Below are 21398 nucleotides of genomic sequence, written 5' to 3' on the forward strand. Positions count from 1 at the left end.
CTCAGTCACCACTTATTGCCAGGAATTATCTAACGGTAAGAATAGTCAAATTTAAGTACATCAAATATGTGCAGACTGAACTGACCACGCATCCTTGTCATCAATATAGTCTCGAACCTTGTAGTACCCTTTGGACATAAGGGTATTTTTTATATGTATCTTAAATTTGTTTATTGGCAATTCGACAAGGTTGTGTGGTATTTTGTTAAATATGGTAATACATTTCCCCAAGAATGAATTACCTATCTTATGCAACCTAAATGATGGAACAGCAAGTTTATTCTTATGTCTCGTGTTAAATGAGTGGACATCACTTTTCTTAGTAAATAAATGTATATGTTTACGGACATACATAATGTTATCAAATATGTATTGCGAAGCCACAGTCAATATATTGATTTCTTTAAAAACTTCTCTAAGCGAGTCACGTGGTTTAAGACCGTATATTGCCCGAACAGCTCTTTTCTGTAAAATGAAAATTGATTCTATGTCTGCTGCTGAGCCCCACAGTAAAAGACCATAAGACATAATACTATGAAAATAACTAAAATATACAAGCCTTGCTGTTTCAACATCAGTCAAGTTTCTGATCTTTCTCACCGCAAAGGCAGCTGAACTAAGTCTTCCCGCCAAGGCAGCAATATGGGGGCCCCATTGTAATTTACAGTCTAGGGTAATACCTAGAAAGACAGTAGAGTTTATCAGTTCAATGCGTTCATTATTTACTGTAATATTAGTATTAACTTGTTTGACATTAGGCATAGTGAATTTTAAACATTTAGTTTTTTTTGCGTTTAATAGCAAATTATTAGTTGTAAACCAGTCTAATACTTTGGAAAGAGCATTATTCACGTCGTCAAATATTTCCTGACGCCTGTCAGTTTTAAAAATTAAAGAAGTGTCATCAGCAAATAATACTATCTCACAAAGGTCCTTTGAATAAAAAGGTAGATCATTTATATAAATCAGAAAGAGCAATGGTCCCAGTATTGAGCCTTGGGGCACTCCCATTTTTAGGGGGGCGCCCGAAGAGTTAGTTCCGTGAATATTTACTTTTTGTAATCTGTCTTTAATGTTCATTGCAGTTTTATGCCAAACCTATGACAATTAATGTATGGCGTTAATTGATTTAATTATGTGAAATATTCTTATGAATCGATCAAGACAACAAAGTGGAGGTTAAATGCGTAATTAAAGATATAAATACTAAAATAAGAAACTTAATCAAAATTCTAACAACGCCATGGGTCGGTATTAGAAACCAAATTAGGAAAAGTGTTTCTATTACCGCCCTTATTTAAAATTGTATTTAAGCCACGAAAATACAGCGAGAGGGCTATATTGAGGGTTTATTAAGGAAACTAAAGTACGAATTAATATTGTTATGCAAAAGCATGTTGGTATACTCATTTTAAATGTGTTAAAATCGCTAATTAATAACAAGGTGCACCTTAAGTAGCTGGGAGCGCGTCAGTATGAAAAGTGCGACCGTTGCGGGCGCGTCCCATTTAATGTCAAATAACTCCGTTTACTAGTTATTTACGAACACAAACTTTAATCGTTTTGATAGTCAATAAACATATCTAGATATTTTTTAAGTAACGTGTTTTCTGGAACCTGTTATTATGTCTTTTATGAAAGAAAGAAAAATAGGGCGGTAATAGAATACAAATTTTGGGGGGTCGTTAATAGGCGCACTTACGTTATAACGGGTCAAAGTTTCTTAATTTTGTCACTCACTGACTGACTGATTGACTGACTCACCGATCATCAAAATTCTAAGGCACTTCTAGCAGACCTAGAAGCTTCAAATTTGGAATATAAGTAGTGTTTGGTGTATGAATCAAGGAAAAAGTAAAATATTTGGGGGCACGGTAGTGCAACCGCCAAGTCGAGTAAAATTTTTCAATTGCGGTCCAGTTTTCTAGATACATAACTGCTGTCTACAAAATACAAAAAGAAATGAGATCCCATCAAAAACAATACTTGTCAAAAAAAAACAAGTCTCGCAGCTCAGTTGTTCTACGGTAAAAAGTTGTGAGATCCATGTAATACCAAGTCCAGGCCAGGAAATCTTTAACGTTTTACATAAATATATTGACTTGGCCATCGCATGAAAACACGTCGTGTAAATTAAATTATTTAGTGCGATGGCCAAGTCAATAATTTATGTAAAACGTTAAAGATTTCCTGGCCTGGACTTGGTATTACTGGTATTACATGGATCTCACAACTTTTTACCGTAGAACAACTGAGCTGCGAGACTTGTTTTTTTTTTGACAAGTATTGTTTTTGATGGGATTAAGATTTTTGGTTGCATTGTAATTAAAAAAGTAGTTTAATTGAGTTGACAAAATAGTGACGTCACTTGCTGTATTGCCACACAAAATCTATGGGAGTCTCGTTGTGACAGTTTTAAAAAGTACAGGAATTGATTGTGGTGTCAACACGTCTATTGTAACAAAGACGTATTTCGACCTTTTTGGGATACTATGGGTGTCACAACTCATAAACTAGTTATTTGAATCCTACAACATAATAACAGTTGATTTAAAACCTTCCTTCTATTAGTTCAAGTAGAATCAGAATTTATGATTGTTGCAGAATATACATACATAATGCGTTACAGAGTTTTTACTTATCTACTGCCATCAGTTTAGTCGTTCAAGAATTTTTCCAATTTATCGACATTGTTAGATCCAGTTTCACCAACAATTTAATGCATTGTCAAGTTAATTGATCTGTTATTGTCAAGGAAACGGATTTATAGCTCTGAAGCGATGTTTGTTTAACTCGGTATTTGCTGAAATTGGACATTAGTGGTTCAAAACAAGAAAATTTCACATTCAGATACGTTGCTATGCTAGATTCTGTACCTAGGATTAGACTACACACACACAATTGACATAAGAAACACATTAATAGTCTGATTAATTATCATATCTTCTTCTTTTCGTGTCGACAACAAACCTACACAGTGTCAGCCCAAAACTCCGCAAATTATCATATGCTATAACAAAAACAATTCAAAATTCATAATTATGGAACCAACATGTGCGAAGGAATTATATAACTTAATTCCACCAGCCCCTTTCCATCACCGGGGAACCAGACGCAGGCTGGCGTACCATCCCTACATTGTCGACATTCCACCAGCTCGCACTAAGCGTTTCGACGACTCCTTTATAATGCGAACAGCTAGGGACTGGAATTCGCTGCCTGCTGCTGTATTTCCTGAACACTATAATCCGGGCGTTTTCAAGGCGAGAGTGAATAGGCACTTACAGGGCAGATATGTACCATCCTAGACTGCATCTCACTTAACACCAGGTGCGATTGCGGTCAAATACCTGCCTTGTCTAGCATAAAAAAAAAAAAAAAAAACATTGTAAAAAAAATAATAATCAAAAAGCTACCTACAATAGATTGATGGACGCGTATTGAAACAAAAACCGACACATCATTCCACCGTTGGCAGCCCTAAGCTTATTGTATAATAACTCTAATTTATTTTAGCTCTGTCACACACATCCCAAAGCGGCGCCGGCGCCTGCGCATCCATTTTCGCTTTTCAGTTTCTTTTCAATAGATATTAATTACAGGGTTGATGCATCTAAGGATATGTGGGTCATGGGAACGGTAGCATCTCAAGCTAAACAAGCATCTTATGTCGTTAGAATAGGATTCATTTTGCTACAAAAATGTTCTGCACCAAACAATGGGTGAAGAAATTTTGCAAGATGAAACATGAAAAGACTGCGTACGCAATAAAATTGACGAACTCAGTGAAGGTGATAAAATATTCAAGCTGACTTATTTGGTACTGCATTATTGGCACATTACGCATTATTTTATGCTCAACTAGTTTCTGCCTGTGCCTTCTGTTTAATTTATTGTTTTTTGGTTATTTGTTATAAGAGCAGTTTATGGTAACTAAGAATATTTACCGATCTAAGCTGTATATTACAGAAGCAGTTGAAAATAACGTCACATTTAATTAAAAAATATATAATTTCTCGAGATATCTTCTTGAAATACTAGGTAAATAAATAAATAAAAAGTACTAAAATAGTTAAAATAATGATATTCCGGTTACTCTTAACAACTATGTATGGAATTCTACATAACCGCATTAAGTAACGCCCTTTTAATTGCAGATTACTGCATAATTAAACAATCTAAGCAATTATGTAAGCAAATAAGATTAAATCCAAAAGTTACCTAGAGCACTTCAAGATAAATACTGACCTTCTTATGTAGTTGAAATAGGGTCGATATTGCAACAAAAATGTTCTGTATATTCTTTCGAACCGCTAGATTGTAGGCCTCTGGTTAGATAATAACTTTATTAGTATAATTATGTATACAGGATGTATGAGAAAACAGTAAAGTCCTTGGAACTACGTAATCAGATACCGACAATAATATTTTAAGAAGTTTACACCGAAACGGATTAATACTACTTACGAGTATAGTAAATTAGTAACTTTCTGTTTGTATATAAGAATTATTTAATATTTCTTATGCGTTTTAATGTCAAAACTTCTGAACTACACTGATCACTTGATCATCACAAAAATCGACCCTCCCGCGACAAGCACTTTCAAACGTATGCATCCCCACTTCCCACCAATATTGGCACCATTTAAAAGCCTAGTTCTAAACTTCATTTTATTAAAGGAAAGGTTTTTACAAAAAAGTAATTTGTAACTAGTAAAATTCTAATTAGTCCAGTTTAGTTCAAACAAGACAGTATCGTTCACTAAGACAGATTAGTTACTTTTAAATACCGACCGTGAGTAACTGATAATAATCTAAAAACAATTAATTATATTCAAAATAACTGTGTGATTTATTGAAAAAGTTACGCAAGGGGTCAAATAATAATATGTAGGTCAAGGTCAAGAAGAGCGTTGATTACATACAACAAATACACAACGCTAAGTATTTAATGGATTAATACTCAAATTAAAATTCCAAATGCGTAATAATTATGTAAGATGATTAGTCTGCTTAATCTCTTCTCTAACACACTTAATTGTTTGTGTAAACTTTGATGCATTCAGTGTTTTAATTATAATATTAAAATCCATGTTGTTTTATATTCAGAGATAGCAAAAGAATTCACTTTCTCATACTGACAACATGTTTTTATTCAGATTCATTGGCCATTATTTTATTTAAATACTTACGTAGACCAATTTATAGTTTTTAGATTTTTTTACTTGTCGTTTTCGTAAACTGAGTACTTTAGTAAAGTTCCTAGACTACTAAAATGTATTTTGTTGGGTTTTATGTAGTAATTTGGACTACATACTAAACAAAGATCTCACCAATTACTATACTCTTATCTGTCGCCTGTCCAAAATAATCATACTACTACACATAAGTCGTTCCCTATTTGCCTTATATTTAACAAAACAATTTTTAAATTGGACTTACCGAAGTCATCTCCTCATAATCGACGCCATGAGGCTGCGTCTCGTTCGTGAGCACCTTCCACATCTTCAGGCCTTCCTTCTTGAACAGACCTTCCTGCTTCTTGAGCACCAAATTTAATTTCTTCCCAAACGCTTCCATTTCAATCTTATGCACGTCATCATCCTGGTCTTCCACCACGTGTTCCTTATCACTAACATCACTAACTTCACTAGAATTTGACACACCGAATTCTAAACTGACTGTGTTGTTGAGATCACCAATTATATCCACGTCTTTGATGTATTCCTTAGCTTTGACGAACATTTCGTCGTTTAAAAGCGAGGGTGGACTGGTCTCGGTCTTCCATGGTTTTGAGGCTGTCTTCTCGTGGGGAATCTTTCCAGGGTTGAGGGAATGGGTGTTGGAGGAGTGGCCAGAAGGGATGTGCCGCCTTGCTAAGTGGTGGGTGAGGCTGACTAAGTGGTAATCAGGGACTGAGGTTTGGTGCTCCACATGAAACACGTTTCGTAGTTCGTCTGCCGTCATGTGCTCGTGAATCTGGAAAGAAGAAATAAGTGGAATTAATAAAGGTGTTTTGCAACTCATATCATATACTTCTTCTATTTATCAATTGGTTTAATAATACTGATGGCATTGTCCTAAATTATAGGCATATCTGTAAAATACTAGGTATATTTTTTTTGTATTTATTTAAAAAAAACAACTAAGTTGTTTCGTTACTTTTGCTTCAAAAATTCCAAAAACGCAATAATCGTATAAATAACTTTCGTTATTTATAGTATTTACGTGTAAGTCTGACTGGGGCGTGATTAACAACATTTTTGCCATTTCTTGCGGGAATCTAGTTCTTTTATTGATCCAAATTACAAATAATGACCGTTTAATATTTATTTATTTAATACTCTCTGGTGTTACAAGTAATTTTAAACTACCTACTGACGAGATATGTGATAATATCACTTATGCGATATGTGATAGGTATTTTATAAAACTTTTTTGGAAAGGCACACATCTACATCTAATATCTGCAAATATTAGTGTTCATAGCTGCTGATAGTGTTTAGTAAATAATAAGTAAAGTTTGCCTAACTTTTAGAATATACAAAGCAACTCATAAAAGCATTACCGTAGGTACAAAAATATCAATTCACATTATCGCAATGAAGTAAAGGTATTTAGCACCAGTCACTTTTAAAAACATCCTTATTAGCACAAATTAATGAAAAAACATTACCTACAGTAGGTAATTAAATTAACATGTTAATTAATTTCCTTGAATCTTTCAGATATTTTCAGATGACAACCAGATTTCTAAAGTCGTGATGTTGCAATACGAATAAGGATTCAATCTATTTTAGTTGAGGATGAATTTTTCAGATCTTCAAGAGTAAAAATCAAAACTATTACAAAACTTATTTTCAATGGAAATGTTCTATTGACTTATACGTATTTTTTGTGTACGTTTGTTTGAATGTCACAAGAAATCCTTGACAAAGGTCAATAATACTGTTCTCTGCAGCGCCATTTTGGGTTATTTTCGTATTGTTGATAATTTCTGTGTGAACGTTCGGAGGTGTTGCAAATTGCAATGCTGTGTTACCTAAAGTAGGTTAGTACGGAAGGTTATTATGGAGATGTAGAGTAATACACCTTATCAGAGTCTATAGTATTATTTTTAATAGGTACACCGTAGAAGGTACATCAATAGCGAAGTACTGATCAGATACTTAACTGTGCCATAACGACACAAAAAACTCTTGCCGTGGTGTCGATAGAAGAAATAGTAAATAGGGGTCACTTAAAAATTACGGATTGATGGTAAAAACGGGCTTATATTTCTTTATTTAGACTGCTTTAAATTAACTGAACCCCATTTTGTATATAGCGCTTTGAACTTCTTTCAAAAATACATAAAAGTTTTGGTTCAATATTTAGTTTCATAGTTTCTTTGAAATTGAAATATGAAACAAGTTTCCATTATACCTAGTTGCCTTCCAGTTCTATACGAATCTATAAAGGATTGACAAGTTCTCATAAAAAGTACATGGTGTACTCTAATTAGTGACCCTCAATAAAATCAGCTGTGATATGAATATCACGAAGCACATTCCGATCTTAAAACGAGCTTTAAAGCTCATAATTATGGTGCTTTAATAAGCTCGTTTTGTAGGTCAGCAGGAAATACACAGCAAGTATCATTTTGTCGCATATTTATATTTAAAACGTTCATATGAAGGGTATGAAGGGAATGGTTTTTAAACAACTACTTAATAGTCAATAGTCTGATGAAATTAAGTGGATTAATAAAATAATCGATCTCTATTCTGTGGTCCAATAGTTGGAATGTTGGAATCTCTTAGCAAAGAGGTTCGGGGTTTAATTCTCAACTGGTTTGTACCAGCTAAGACGTAAAATTATTTTGAATAATGAGTAAATAATGTCTAAGGATTTTGGCCTAATATATTTTATTTTCTTTCTTTCTAATACGAGTATGCACAGTCAGCGTCAAATAGTAAGTGACACTCAAAGTAGGTAGCCAAAAAGTTTTCAACACGTCACACGGTGGATCGAGCCCATACAAGGTGTTGGACATGGTGCTTTAAATGCAACTACTTAAAACAAGATTGATTTGCATATAAATTGAAAGATGAGACTTCATTCTATCAAATATCACTAATATCAAGTCATGATCTACTATCATAGTTATGTGGTGCGACCGTAAAGTGAACAAAGTCAAAATCATGGATTTTCTGACTTCTGTTTGTATTGTCAATTTATCCAATTTCGTTCACTGGTTTTATGTTATTACTTATTAATGTATTATCTTATACCTTTATCTTAATCTGTGTGTTAAAATGAGTGCCTAAAAAACTTCTAGCTTGGCTATTTTGACGTATTTTTAAAAGGTATTTTTTTTAATGAAAACTGCGTGTTTTAGTTGACATCTTGGGCGATCTTTAACAAACCATGAATGAGAGATGATAGATGACAACGTGGGCGATATTATTACTCAGTTTTTAGACCCTTATTCATCCCTATTTTCGAGAAAATCACAAAAAACTAAATAAAAGCGCCTCATTTTTCCGCATAGCAAAATTAACTTAGGTAAAATTCGTTACACTAAAATAATGTCAGGTAAACCAAAGATGTTTATTTTGGTTTATGAGTTGTTTATCGTGTGCAATTCAGTAAAAATACTCATTAAAATGAAAAACCTCAAGTCAAATAGAGATTTGTATGCATTATTAAAAACCACGATGAAAGATCGCGCTAGTTCTTTAGCTAGGATACTAGAGCTGTTTTCGCATACACTCTCTTCAGATAAACAGAGGTAAGTACTAACGTAGTTAATACTTTATGAACATAAAGAAATACTATAAAACAGATATAGTAAAAAAATCATATTGTCATCATCTCAAAAGATTGTCGTTGAATTTAGTACATACCATACATACATTTTGTATGTATTTTTTTCTTCATTTATGATTGTGTTAGGTAGGTACTGAGTTACACATTTTATTTATCAGATAACTATAAAAAAAAAACAATAATTTCATTGACATTGTTTGTCGCAAGAAGAAGAAGTGTCATTATAATGAGCACCAGTTTTTAGCTACAAACGTAGATTGGCTTAGGCAATCTGTTGATTGGAGTCAGTTTTGTAGTCCGCTAAGTCCCTATAAAATTGCATTAGTATGTATCTAACAGCTAACAGAATATAAAATCAAGCTCGACAAAATCGAACAAAGTGATTGTGTGCAATGAAAAATCAGGCGTTTGCAAAAACATTTCTTTCATAAGTTTAACACTTAATGAGAATAAATTTAGAGTATTGTTAGATTATGTATCTAACAGTTAACAGAATATGAAAACAAGCTCGACAAAATCGAACAAAGTGATTGTGTGCAATGAAAAATCAGGCGTTTACAAAAAATATTTCTTTAATAATTTTAACACTTAATGAGAATAAATTTAGAGTATTGTTAGACTATGTTACTCTTTAAATATGGAAACAGACCAAAATGAGTGAGTATTTGCTTTTAATTGAACAATAAATACAAGTTTTTCATCACTATATTTTAAGATTTTTTTTCACTTATATTAATTGCCATCTAATAAGTAAAATCTATCACATTAGAAAGATAAACTTGTCAACCTTACACTGTAAAAATTTGAAGTTACTACGTTGACGCAATCTCATTTTATTTTAAAAACACTGAGTAAGGAAGCGATGTCCAACGCTTTGTATGGGCTCGATCCAGTGTGCGTCATTGATACAATTGGAATAAGGTTGTGTTAATGTTATTGCGAACTATTTGACCTGACTGTACCTATTTTTAGGCTTCAATCTAACTGTGGAGCACGTTAACGAGAGCACGTTAAGCTTTAGAGGTATTTCTTACGCTATTTTTCTTCCTTTGTGACTCGAAATAAAGAAATTTGGGTTTTATGTTAGTTCTACTCTGAAAAGAAATCTAATCATAGAAAGGCCTACCTACAAAACGGATTAACTCAACTATTTCGTAACTTAACTCTAAGGTTCCCGGTCCCGGATCAAAATGCATTACGAATAGTTTATTATTAGTTCCGTTAACTCTCTGACATTAATCAACCAATATCCGTTACCACTTAGGAGTAAATCTTAATCCCTTTTCAATTAAGTTGTTTGACATCCGGAAAGCATTAGCATTGTAATAGTCATCATACAATAGATAGGTACAGCAGTGTATTGTTATAGTACGGATACAGAAACACTAGTTAACTTTTTAACATGTGTAGAGACAAATTTCTTTTTAGAACAAGGAGAGCCAACCCCAAATAATGATAAAAAGGTCTAAGTAAGGGAATGAGGAGTAGAACTAAATTTCGTTTCAACCCAACGACGTCCACTGCTTGACAAAGGCCTCCCCCAAAGATTTCTATAACGACCAATACTTACTGCGCTACTCGCATCCAGGGCTTGAAAACTTATTTCAGAAATATTATGACAGTAAAACTTTCCCATAGCGAAACGATTATTAAATGTAATACGTGGTGAATACTATGTGTATAGAGTCCTCTTTCTACTTAACCCAGAGGTCACTGGATGGATTCCTACTGGGAAAAACATTTTCAGCTCGGATGGTTGGTGTTAGGGCTAGTTCTAAGTCCGCCTGGTTAGCTACCAACGTCTTACCTAAGTCTGTCGCCATAACAACAAAGTTGACAGCGTTTTTGTATTTCGTCAGTCAGTTCTTCTGTTGTTGAGGATTCCACTTAGCTCAATTTTATCAATATCCATCATAAGATCTTCCCTACTGTCATTAAAAATAATAACCAGATTTATTTAACATTCCTCTTTGACTGACTACGTAATAAGCTTCATATTGCCGGATCACAAAGGTCCGTAAAGCGAGTTTTAGAATGTGACGCTTGCATATCCCGTTAGAAGTAAAGACTAATCCTGTAGTATATAAATTATATACTTAATATATATCCGGAAGGCATACTCTATTGTCGCGGCAAGCGGCTGTCTAATAGACGCCGCATTGTTTGAGGTACCGTCAGCAGAGAAAGAAGATAAATAATTGAATTTAATTAAAAATGTCATTAGTACAATAAATAATATACCTTCGTGGTCCAGTCCTAAGAGAATTGCGGATTGCAGAATGAAACTAAAACTCAATTAAACGTTTGAATCGGGTTTTGGGCGTTATTCTGTTATGCCGATATTTAAATTTTCCGGATTCTGTTACTACGGGAATGGAATGGGAAACATATTTTTCAATGTCAGTTAGTAATTTGTTAAAAGTTTAGTAAAGACATTTGAGGCTTGAATCAACCTAATTGCCTGAAAAGAATCATGGTTTTCTTTAAATAAATCAAATTAGTTCTAACCCTTTTCCTGCTAACGCTACATGCGCGCGCGCCGGCCTCGCTCGACTGAACTAGTTATTATGCAATGCGCACGATTCAGTATTAGTATTTAAACTTTCTGTGTCACGTGTCCGATATAATTTACAATTTTGTAAATAAACAAAAGAAAACAAAAATTATCTAATACCGAGGCATATTAACTCACTTGTTATGTATTTATTGAGTCATTATTTTGTAATAGAGAAATTTTCGCGCCTTCATTCTATATTATTTACAGTTAACTGAACGTCAGACTATATTTTTATTGGAAAATAACTCCTATTACACAAGAAATAAAACAATGTTGTGATTGAAGCGCTTAGTTTGTACAGTTAAAATAGTTTGTGTTTTACCTTATTAAATATGACACATTATAACTTTTTAATCAGTTAATAAACTTATCATGCTTTTATTATTATTATTAGTGATTTTCAGAAGTTATTATTGATGATTAAATGCAATAAAACATTATTAATAATTATTTTTAAGGTGTTATGTACAAAATTGTGTTTATTTCAGTTTTGCTCATGTAATTTTCACAATCGTGTTAGTAATTATAGGAAAAATTATGTGATAATAATAAAAAACCAAACAATAATACGTTTTCTCGTCTCACGAACAATAAACAGTCAGCAAATTAACAGTTTTATTGCAAATTAGTATCTATTACAACTACATAAGATAAATAGGTACATATTTATTTTATGTATCTGCACTGTCATAAAAAGCTTACTACTTATAACTTTACTAACTTTCCTCCCGCGGCTTAGCCCGCGTTGAATTTTGTTTGTCACAGAAAAGCTTTATCGCGCGCGTCCCTGTTTCAAAAACCGGGATAAAAAATATCCTATGTCCTTTCCCGGGACTCACTTTCTCTATGCCAAATTGAAAGCAAGACAGACAGACAAAGTTACTTTCGCATTTATAATATTAGTATAGATAATCATTATATTCGGTCTGCTTACGAAACGTAAACCATATTTCCTTATATTGTTCTACCAACGTTCACTTCCATGCAATAGTGCATAACACTATCACTCGGCTGCACACTCCAATATGGACTTTATTATGTAAGCAACATAATTCATATCACTTAAGTAATACCCAAGTTCGGCCGGAACATTTCCTTTTACTCGATATCGAACTTAATTCTTACATTGACAAGGTCAAAAGTCAATTGTTTTCGGTGAAATTGACAGGTTTCTGTAAAAGTGAGCTGTAGTTAAGAACTTAGTATTTCTGTTGACACAGATACAGTAGACCCTAATAATTTACGCGACTGTGCCAGAAGGAGGGTTATGTTTTTTATTATTTTTTTTATTTCAGTCAATAAACTGTCACAGATTTCAATTGTTACTGACAGTTTTTGGCTTAAGTCTAGTTTAAATATTTATCTGACATAAACATAATCTACTACCAAATAAAGCTTGCTAGTTACCGGTCACTTTATCTGCCATCCCTTAAATACCCTTGACCTTTGAGACCTGTCAAACTTAAAGTTGTAGTTTATCTGACAAATAAGTTCTTGATAGGATATTAGGGACTTAATCAGCAATAGGTGCAAGCAACTGACCTAATTATAATAACAAGTCATTTATTTCAAAACACAGTCATAAGTTACAATTAATGATTTAATAATATATTTCATTTCATACAATAAATTAAATTCAATTACCAGTATTATTATTCCAGTGTTAACACGTAAATGCCTCCCGAATTACAATTAACTGAAAAAACTTTTATGAAAACGTAAATTACATACTATTAGGTAGATACACTGAGGTTGAATTGCACCATCTTATTTAAAATAATAATAATTAATTACTATAACAAACGTCAAAAATATGTCAAACTCCGTACAAAAAACACCGGTAATTGTTATAGTTACGGTTAAAGTAAGTTGGTGCAACTCAGCCTTAATATTATCGCGGAAGTCTAAGGCTACGGCCGGATATTCGCGACACCCCCACTCGGGCGATGACGGAACGCCGCGGAGGTTTTAGTGAGTATACCCCGTCCTTTTCAGGACGGAGCAGCACCCTTTTCAGGGCGCCGGGAGTCCCACACACCACCCTGTCCCCCAGCAGTGGTGACGGTGCGCAAAGCATTTCTTCCGCGACAAAAAAAATCTCAGCCTTAGTTTACCTACCCAATAAGTTTTTTATCACTCCTGAAAAGTCTGAAAGTTTGCTTAAACAAGCTATTAGCTACATCTAGACTGACAATATGTCATCCTTATTGTTATACGTTATTAATGTCAGGTCAGCCATTATAATGTCTCGGTCACGGCCGATGCGACAATCACGTGTCGCGGGCACAACACGTGTATATTAATTAATATAAATAGTTTATATATGAATCGCTGAATAAGTTGCTATGCACTAAATTCAAGAATGACTTTTTAAACTATTCATTCATTGTTGATGGCCGAGGAAAGTTTCATGAAGAGAAAATTCGGAAAAGTTTCGCGAAAACTGAACGCCCTTTCTTCTATGGAGATATTTTTAATGAGATTCAGCAGTTGACTACCAGACTTACTTTTTTTATCAAAGTACAGCGATAAGTACTGAATTTGATGTTTGAAACCTAATAGGGCCTAATTATGCGTAGTGTCCGCAGATAAAAGAAGAAGAATGAAGTGGCTGTAACGTTCTTCCTGCATCACCTCATAGAGCGAAGACCATTATGGTGCCGTCCTAAGTTTACATAAATATAAAAGCGAAATACTGCTCACTGATTTATCACAAAATCGAAGAAACTACAACACCTCCAAACTTGATATTTGGCAGGTGTAGGTTCCTTATAGGGTGTGGAAATCTACAAGTAATGCTAAGAAAGGATTTTACGAAACTCCACCCCTAAGAGAAAATATTTTGGAAAAAAGTCTTAGCTCGTCAATTCAGTAGACAGAATTTCTTATACCTTAACTTGGTCTTACTCTACCTAGCTCTATTATGGTAGAGTTATGTGCAGTTACGAAATGGCCCAGACTCAGATCGGCGGGATAATGAGTCGGTCACGAGACTGATAACACTCGGAACTTGCTAAGGTCGTGTTAGAAAGCTTTGTTTTATGGTGCACAGACATACAAACAGAGCTTTTGTATTGAAATTAATGCCTACATACAATGCCTTTGTAAACTGAAACTAGAATGAAATGCCTTCTTAGACAACTGGCTAGAGATTTAGGCTGAGTTTCACCACCTTACTTTAACTTTGACAAACGTCAAAAATCTGTCAAACTTCATACATAAAACACCGGTTATCGTCAAAGTTACGGTCAAAGTTAAGTAGTGCAACTCAGCCTTAATCTTCGTTAATTCGAGCGTCCTGAGTTTGATTCTCAAATGGGACATAATTATAAACCATTAGATGATTCGATGGTCTTTGTACTGAAACAAACAAGCTTTGATTAATAAAAGCCACCGTGATCTGGAAAATAAAATATAAATAGAGAAGATTTCAGTCAATGAGGTAAGTTAGGAACTTAGGCTCGAATCCCAAACGGGACGTAAAAAGTTAATATAACTGAGTAATTAGTACATTTCCATGCATGAAGTAACCAGATTATTTGAAAAAATAAGACATATAAAGCTTTCGATCCAATTTGTGTTGTGACATCTTCAGTTGTTACAGCCCACAGTCATGTGTGCCACATGGTAAAAAGAAAGATATGGTGTAATTTACCGATACAAATCCAGCCTACTACCTATGATAGCTTAATCACAAATTAAAAGCATTCACAACAGCTGTCAAATATTGACAAAAAGCCTATTAAGTATTTGTTACTCTGTACAAATCTCTCACTAGACTTTATTTGCCTCGCGGGGTCGCTTAACAGTCCAGCAAGGTTGCATTGTATTTGTGGTGTGTATTTGCCTACATATTGTGGGTAGAAGGACATCAGTTATGGGATTTGTTCTTTGTATTTGCAAAACCTTTATGATAAATCAGTAGTGTAATGTTTCTAGTAAATATTGAGGTTAAGGCTTAAAATTGTATTTGATTTAACACTTCTAAATATGCATAACGGTTATGTAAGAGATGAAAATGTTTTTCGAGTTTTCTCCATTTTTGTTACCATCTCAGTCCGTAGTTTAGATGTTGCATGCATTGTCATACAATGCCTTCATGTTGTGGTCTAAGAGCCTCGATTCCATGGGTTCGATCTCCAGGTGGAATACAATTAAATACAATTGTTAGAGCGCAATGATTGAAAAAAGAAAGACAAAAGATCAATAATGAAATGAAAATGAAAATACTTTTATTAAATAAACACTTTACAATTACAAGATATGTGCCGCTCTCGTATAAGGTTAACCTGTGTAACGAGAGTCAGGCTCCTCCTCAAAAAAACATAAGACTAAAATTTAGTGTTTAGATTAAATTTTATCTTTTAATTTAAAAAATAATTTAAATAGAAAAACAAAACAAAAATGTGTGTGTGATAGTGTGAGTGTGATTTTGTGTGTAAGTGAATAAGTGTGCTAAGAGAAACTAGTAATTGTCTGGATTAACTTTTCTAAAGTGTCGTACGTATATTGTTCCATCCATTTTATAATAAGTTTTTTAAACGTTACCGAAACAAGTTGTGTGATGTCTTTACTTGTTGCAAGTATTTTGTTGTACAGTCTAGGGGCCATGTGTGAAAAATGCCGTTTCATGAGTCCTGAGTGTGTTATGGGAATAGTGAACCTAGGGACTCTCCTTTTGTCTAATGTTGTATGTGGGACTATTTTGTTGTGGAATCTACATAAGGTTGATAGTATGTACTATAATTTACGGACTGGGAGAACCCTAGCTTGCTGATACAGATGCTCTGTTGGGAACCGATAAGGAAGGCCTAGTGCAACTTTGAGAACGGCTCTTTGAGCTCTTTCCAGCAGAATCATATGAGTCTTCGCCGCGTTACCCCAAACACATAGACAGATATATATGACATAATATGATATATATATTACCTATACAGGCTGTTTCTTCATCAAGTATTTATAACTTGCAGTTCAGTCAAAAAGTTTCCAAACATAGAGTACAATAAAATTAACGTAACAAGAAAACGCTACCAAAATAGACGTTCAGTTAAAATTCTGCTCAGGATGCGTATTTTTCAATCATCTAAATACGAAATCGTAAGCACTCAAATTCTTTAAAAGGACTTGTAGACTATTTGTGATATTACGCATACAAATTACAATTAAATAGCTAAAGATAAAATATGTCTCTAGAAGACTTAGGATGCGCGTGATAAGCGTTTGTCACGCCATTTTATTTAAATTATCGATAATATTTTATCACAGCTTATCCTAGCCCGGCAGGACTCGTGTGTGGGTTTGTCTATAAAATGAGACCACCCACATAGTATCCTGAGTAAAATTTTAATGGACAAAAAGTCCAAACCATTTGAATCAATTTCAATGGGCATCAGTATCTCACGTTGGGAAAGGTCAATCACAATGGGGTTTTATAACATCACTTTATTAATCTAACACGTCTGAATGGCCGATCAGATGTCAGAGCAATTAGAAAGTAACACAGACAATAGAGCACCATGTAGACTTGGTAGTGATGTGCAAAGCTTAAAAAATATGTCGATAATTCAACAGTATCGAGATAATTATCTGGTAGAGCTTTTTAAATTCCATCCCAGAAATTGTTACTTAATTACATATGTACAAGCTTTGCTTAGTTTGGGACTAGAAGCGCAGTGTAAAATGTCTAAGGATATTTATTTATTTATTTATTATTTTATTTATTTATTTGACAGGAATATAGAGATGATATCAGTTAACAAAATGTTTCGAGTCCTTTTGCTAATTTTAATATAATTTCCCAAAAACAAAAATACATAATTTAACCATTCAAATCTGTATTTTCCATACCACTATTCTGTACAACTTAAAAGTACTCGACACTTTCTAAATTTCTTCTTTATTACTAACACGAAACAAAAAAAAAATATTTTGTAGGTTATCGATACAAAGCACTTATTTTTATTATCAAAAAGCGTAACTCGTATCGACATCCATAAAAACATTAATCTATATCGGACAACACTATTGCATAGAATAAAACACTATGAACTTTAAGTAATTGAATCGCCGTATTGTATATTACTCGATGAGTAAGATGGCTTTTGTCGAACGAGTTTTGTGAACCATTTAGTTTTGTCATATTATGTAAGAGCAAAAGGTTTTTTACTTCTCGCGTCATCGACACCTACACGAATGATTAATACGTGTAGAAATTTAACAAATGAGCTTTTTAAAACGAGTTTGAATCGTCTGCTAATAGTGGCAATTCGTCTTCTTCAGAAGCAATATTTTAACGTCGGTAAACACGTTTTTGATGTAAAGTTGAATGAACTAGAGATTTTAAAAGTTATTCAGATGTTTTTTACACTTTTTTCATCTCATATTACCTACCTATAGTTCTTGCAACTCACGAAGGCGAGTGAGCTTTACTTGTGTGTGTACGTGTACATGCACATCACGATAGTGTAATGTCTGTCAAAACTTTTGAAAAACGAACAGTAGCGAGCCCCCACACATGTAAAGCTCACTCGCCTTCGTGAATTGCAACAACTAATAGTCAAGCAAGAATAATCTAACTGAGACGGATGATTAAGGGTCAGTTTCACAGGTTCCTGAAAGTTTCAGATAGTTCTAATATTTTATACGAATACATATAATGCCTACATACGCCAATGTATCGAACATACATTATAAGGTAACCGGTAAGTTTATCTATCAGATTTCTCTACCCAAGACCTGTGAAACCTCTTTATCGTTATCAGGGACTATAAGGAACTTATTCAAAAACAGGTGAACCGGCGATTATTGTACTCGAGAAATGTATAAACAGTCAGCAAAAGGTCTAAGGTCAACTAGATACGTAGGAAGGGAACCTATTTTTTGGTCCATGTCCAGAGTATAATTGCAACAGATTTAATCAGAGAGTCGTGTACAATCGCTTGAAATCAGATCTGCTGTGTGGCTAATCGATGGGTTCAGCTGTTGCTTCACCGGACTTACTGCAGAAAGTCAACGGTAGCCTCACTCCTAGGTCTTTGTTCGTTTCGGCCCCATGACGTGCGCTCTTGGACTAAAGCCTCGACCCACCAAGGATTTCCACAACAACCAGTCTTGCGCTGCCCGCATCCTTTACCAGATCGTTGGTCCACCTAGAAGGAGGCCTGTCCACACTACGTCTCCCGGCCCGTTGTCGCCATTCGAGCACTTTTCTGCCTCACGGCCACGCGGCCATAAGCTCTCCAGTAACCATAATAATTATAGTTTTGTGCCTTGGCTATACGTATAAGCAGTAATTAATCTCCGTGCGTACCGATTAATTTGTGTGTCTAATGCCCGTTTTCACCAATAATCCCTAATTATTCAGTATCCCTATGGTAACACATAACAGGTATTTTGTTTACATAAGAGTCACTTAAAAATTAGAGATTAATGGTGAAAACGGGCATAAATCTCTCTAATTACTAAATTCAGACAAATTCGACTGAACTACAGGAAGTAAGTAGGTACGCAGAAATTTTAAGCAATTCATATAGGTTAGCCTTTGGCTTCAAAAAGGTTATGGATGCAGTGAACCTTCTTATAAACAACTCAGTTGTGTCGTGCTACATTGGTTGCCAAATAAATCGCTAATTGATTAGTTTTGTGATTGCCAGATAATGAGCCTGGCCGACTTTATGAACAAAGATTTCAAGTACGAGAAATTTTAATGCAAAAAATATGAACGCCAAAACTGTAAAACTTAGCTGAGTATCTTTTTGTAAAGTTTTAATGAATATTCATAATGACCATTGCTCAAAAACTTAGAAGATTTTATTTTGCATTGCTCCAAAAGATTTGCAAGCTAATGTTAATAGTTTCGCATATACTTAAATAACCTATTAGGGGACACATTTTTGAAACAGCCAAAATTGGAGCACAATGTTTTATTTTTCATTGACTGACATGTTCTACCACTTTTGGCTTTGGCATTCCTGGCCTGGAGTCTTGTCCATTGGCCAAATACATATAGGTAGGTACAGTGTTGCCATCTTCGGCTCTATGATTCACGTACATTGACAAATGTTTGCTTATCAAATTATTTGAAAGGGCAACCAATAAAAATTCCAATCACAATTTAATTGTTGAGAAACAACAATGTATTGTGCTTTAGAATGTATTGTGAAACGTGATAAACAATGCGATTGGTATAGGACAGGGTTGCCAGTGCGAAAATAGAAATGTAGACCCCATTTTGGTGGAAACTTTTATCATTTTCCCCACTCTTAACATTCGTCAAAATAATACTTTTAAGTTTTCATCAAGAAAGTTAAAACCTCTTCTTTTCGTCTCTTAAAGGCACAAAGGACAGCATTACATCAAGGTATACATACACTTTCGTTGTAAAATCGTATTTATTAGCATTATCGTCTCTACATGTGTTGCCATTCATGATAAGTTATGTAGTTTATTTTAATTAGTGGCAGCCCTATCACGACTCGTGATATGGCGTTTCGTAGCTATGGTTTCAAATTAGAAAGACGCAATTAATTTTTAAACGACAAGAAACATGCACTATAACACTTCACCTTTAGTGATCTTTTGCATGTTAATTAAAGCACATATAAAATAATGTGTTCTCAGTTTCTAGCCGATTGTAGAAAATAACATAACCCTCCTTCTGGCGCAGTCGGGTAAAAAGAGTCAAGTGTTTTATAAGGGACATCCTGAGTAGTCAGGAAAAAGTAAAAACCTGACCTGAGTAAAACTTCATCATCATCATCATAATTTCGGCGTTTAATTTTTTTTACCCGTTGTCCCACCGTTCTGAACAGTTTTTGCCAGTGGGTCTACGGGTAATTTATTTTAACCATAGTCCCACCGCACAGTGGTAAACGTTGCATGTCACCTCATATTCTTTATGTTTTATTTGCATTGTATTATTAGGATTTGAGCTATTCTACAAAACGAATGTAAATTTATTAGTCTACGTTTATTAGTTTCGACGTAATTGTTGAACAAAGATACCCCTTCCCGGCGGTTTCCATAGTAACCAAATAAAACATACCTTAACGACCTGGTTTTTCTTGTGTTGGAAAATAACTTAAAAAGAAGTATAAAAGTATATTTTCATCGATAAAATTGTCCATAGATTATGCCCTTAAAGTTTGATCACTACAAGCCCGGACGCATTGTATAAGTGGACTGATGTCTGGCATGAAATATCAAACGCCGAGTATGAGTGACTTTAAACCCACATTGTGTGATGTGAAGATATAAAAAATGTTCTTGCAATTATTAATTTCGATGTATCCTTTATTCTCAAATAAATATGTATGAACTTAACAATAAGCCTTATAAATCTGTGGTTAATTAATAATTATAGATTTTTTTATAATTATACCTAGGTGACATGCAACGTTTACCACTGTGCGGTGGGACTATGGTTAAAATAAATTACCCGTAGACCCACTGGCAAAAATTGTTCAGAACGGTGGGACAACGGGTAAAAAAAATTACCCGTGGACCCACCAGGGGGACATGTTGGGGGGACCACGGGTAAACGCCTCATAATTTCAGCCATAGGACGTCCACTGCTGAACATAATAGGTCGCCTACAATGATTTCCACATCGCCCGGTTGGTAGCGGCCAGCATCCAACGCCTTCGGACTACCTTTATGAGGTCGTCCACCAGCAAAACTTATAGGTACAAAATTTTCTTTAAGACTTCTCCCCTACTATGTCTACTATTTCATCTGACCGCTATGTCTCCAATTTGCACATATACTCGTAAAAAACAAATCCGGTTCGTTATCTACAAACGTAGTTATGCTCTACTGAGTTCAAGGGTGTATTATTATGTCACATGCTCTGTCCAAACATATCAAATATTGACAAACGTAATGGGCTATCCATGTGGTCAATTAAACCAGTTTTCGCGGAAACTTAGACAGCTGTTGATCTTGAACGTTCATTAAATTAAAGTTTTCTTCGTCTTCGTGCAGTCTTTTAAGTACAAAATTTAAATTGTACCATTAATCAAATGGCCTCTTT

The 21398-nt window shown here is 34.3% G+C and overlaps 1 protein-coding gene across 6 annotated transcripts in view; it reads right to left on the minus strand.

The window, feature by feature from the left end:
- The window catches only part of LOC135082902 (A disintegrin and metalloproteinase with thrombospondin motifs like), a 186565-nt gene that overhangs the window by 66736 nt on the left and 98431 nt on the right, over positions 1-21398 (minus strand). For all 6 annotated transcript variants that reach the window (XM_063977668.1, XM_063977667.1, XM_063977663.1 and 3 more), the window contains exon 3: positions 5443-5979. In XM_063977668.1, the coding sequence (XP_063833738.1) occupies positions 5443-5979 (537 nt within the window). The remainder of the gene's footprint in view (positions 1-5442; positions 5980-21398) is intronic.

This window comes from Ostrinia nubilalis, chromosome 22, assembly GCF_963855985.1.
Source record: "Ostrinia nubilalis chromosome 22, ilOstNubi1.1, whole genome shotgun sequence".
Lineage (NCBI taxonomy): Eukaryota > Metazoa > Arthropoda > Insecta > Lepidoptera > Crambidae > Ostrinia > Ostrinia nubilalis.